The following is a 3,226-nucleotide window of genomic DNA, read 5'->3' on the forward strand; positions in this document are numbered from 1 at the left end:
TGAACTTTTTCTATCTCTCTCTCTCTGCATGGTTATCATGTAATATCTATGTTGCTGTTATATACTTATACTGGTTTGCTTTTGCATGTTTGGACATGTTATTTAGATAATGTGAGACTTAATTATTTGTAAAGTTTTTTGTTAAATTATTGACTCAACTTTACATATATAGACTAAATCATGCTATTTATTCAGATTTCTTTTAAAAAAATGAATACTATATATATTCTAGATAGATGGATAGACAGATAGCTGAGTCTTTCTACTCCTCTGATCAATCTAACAGGTGGAGTCAATTTGTATAGATTGGGATTTCCTGTCAAACGGGGTTGGTGCCTAACTGCTTAGTCTTCCTCAAAAATCCTAGCTTGTAACACTAGCTCTAATAATTGACCTATCTAGACAAAATATTGCTGTTCATCATTCGCAATGACATGGAGTCTGATTTTCTTCAAACTCGCCCTGGTGTAAATGATGAATTACTACACACTTAAGTGGATGGAGATGACTGATTTAAAATGGAAAAAAGGAGTAATTTTTTTTAGCAATGACGGTAATAACCACAGAGATGATTTCCCAGGGGTTGGAGTGGATTCTCCATAACTGGCAAATTTTAAATCAAGATTTTCTTTTCCCTAAAAGTTTTGCCCTACGAATTATTTTTGGGGAGTTCTGTGTCCTGTGTTACACAAGAGATCGGACTAAATGATCTCACTGGTTTCTTCTGGCCTTTGTTCCACAAAGTGCTACTTGAAACTCGCTCGAGTCCCTTCATTGTGATGAGGATACTTTTAAAATGTGTGGTGTAATGTGCCTTATTCTTACCTCCCCTAGGCTAATTTCACATTAATTTCACTAGAAGATTTATGCTAGGTCCTTCAAAGTCAATGGGCCAGCTGTCCAGCTGCTATGAATTGGTGTACAGTATTGAAATCAATTAGCCAGAAGCCCTACTGGCATAAACTGACATAGCTTCATTGGAGTCCATGGACCAGATCCACAGCTGGTGCAAATCAGTCTCTTTCCTTTGGCTTCTGGTCTTCTTTAGAATGACACTAATTTACATCAGCTAAGTGTCCGGTCCAGTGAGCTGATTTATGTCAATAGGTGAGGAGTAGTGGAGATTTGGAAATGAAGAACCAATCCTCTGTCACAGAGTTCATCTTGGTGGGTCTCTCCAGCCTCCCTGAATACCAGATGTTCCTCTTTGTGTTATTCACCTTCATCTACATGGCAGCCCTCACTGGAAACCTCCTCATCATCATCACTATTACTACCAGCGCCAGACTCCACACCCCCATGTATTTCTTGCTTATGAACTTGTCCTTGATAAACCTTTTATCCACCTCAGTGTCCATTCCCAAAATGCTACACAACCTTCTGGAGCACAAGAAGACCATTGCCTTCTTAGGCTGCATTACACAGATATATCTCTTCACTTGGACTCTGGGAAGTGAAGTTCTGGTCCTTGCTGCCATGGCTTTTGACCGTTACGTTGCTGTCTGCCATCCTTTGCATTACACCATCATCATGAGGAAGGAGGTTTGTGTTGAGTTAATTGCTGGCGTATGGATAGCAGGACTGATCAATTCTGCAGTCAACACTGGATTTGTGCTCCAGCTTTCTTTCTGCGACTCGAATATCATCAATCATTTCTTTTGTGAATTGCCAACAGTGCTAAAACTATCCTGCTCAGACATCAGCATCAATGAATCCCTGGCTTTTCTGGCTGACATAGTTTTTGGGATGGGGAGCTGTGTGGTAACTTTAACGTCCTATTACTTCATTCTGAGAACTATCTTGAAGATTCGCTCCACAGAAGGCAAGAAGAAAGCCTTCTCCACCTGCTCCTCCCACCTCATAGTTGTCATCTTTTACTACTCCACAGCCATTTACACCTACATATACCCTTCCTCGGCCTACTCTCCAGACAGAGACAAAGTGATCACCGTCCTATATTCCGTTATAACTCCAGCGCTAAATCCTCTCATATACTCCCTGAGAAACAAAGAGGTCAAAGAAGCCCTCAGGAAACTGATAAGAAGACTTCGGTTATATCAAAGAGAATAATATTATCTATCTATCTATTGTACTTATCAGTATAGTATTTATACACTGAAAAAGATTTGTTCTTGAAAGTTCTTGCAATTGTACTTACTTTTCAGATAGAATAAAACATATTTGTTGCTGTTGATAATAAGCTGGATATACCTGTAATACATCTGGGAACAGAATGCAGGTTGGGAGATGTTTTCTTTGAAAGTAGCGACTCAGACAAAGAATTAGGGATTAACACATGCAATTGACTCAACATGAGGTTTGTGTGATGCTTTGGCAAAAAGGGCTAACGTGATCCTTGGATGCATAAAAAGTGAAATATCATGTAGGAAAGTAAACTTGACTCTATACATAGCATTTTTGAGACCACTACTGGAATACTGTGTCCATTTTGGGAAGATGAAGCTGTTACAGAAGCTAAATGAATTCTTTGCATCGGTCTTCACCAGGGCCGGATTCACCTTTTGTGGGCCCCTACGTCGTCACTGTGGGCTCCGAGTGTGGGCCTGGTGTGGCAGTGCCATTGGTGCCATAGTATTTCCGGTCCTGAATCTCAGAGACATTTTTCATTTTGATCACACTCCTCTACGTGACTATATGCATTGCCATACACAGCTCCCTCAGCCCCCAGTTTTTCTTATTGAGCTGTACTCCCATGTGGGTTTACCAGTGTCCACAGTGAGTAGCACTTTCATAGTGATCAGGGAAACTCCGCACAGATTTATCTCCTTCCTCATTCAGACCTTCTATAGCTGTGTCTCCAGTACCCCCCTATGTCACCAGTCACGGCATGTGGTCCTAGTCTCAGCTCAAAGTTCTAAAGCCAGCAGAAACCTGATCAATTCTGACAAATCCCTCCCTCAGCCCCCATCCTGCCATTTGAGCAAGCCATCTGCAAACACCATTTCCCCAAAGTGAGGACTTAGCCCTTGGGAATCTGAAGACACCAGCCTTTCTCCCTCTCCTCCCATCTACATGCTAGTCTGCTACCTGGTCACCACCACCTCTCCCCATACTTGTTTCCTTTCTACTTTGGACATGCTCCCAACCAGCTGGAATCTCCCTCTGCAAGCCTGACCTGCTTCCTCTTTCCCTGCTCCTCTTGACATTCCTTTCCTCCTGGTGACCTCTGTTTCTTGAGGTTAACTCCAGTGTTTTAGCTGCTCTA

The 3,226-nt window shown here is 41.8% G+C and overlaps 1 protein-coding gene across 1 annotated transcript; it reads left to right on the plus strand.

Moving 5' to 3' along the window:
• The first annotated feature begins 1,128 nt into the window (after positions 1 to 1,128).
• LOC120380024 (olfactory receptor 13G1-like) lies at positions 1,129 to 2,070 on the plus strand. The gene has a single exon (XM_039497529.1). It carries the CDS (start codon positions 1,132 to 1,134, stop codon positions 2,068 to 2,070), a length of 939 nt encoding a protein of 312 aa, XP_039353463.1. The 5' UTR covers positions 1,129 to 1,131.
• Positions 2,071 to 3,226: the final 1,156 nt, after the last annotated feature.

This window comes from Mauremys reevesii, linkage group 13 (assembly GCF_016161935.1).
Source record: "Mauremys reevesii isolate NIE-2019 linkage group 13, ASM1616193v1, whole genome shotgun sequence".
NCBI classification, from domain to species: Eukaryota; Metazoa; Chordata; order Testudines; family Geoemydidae; genus Mauremys; species Mauremys reevesii.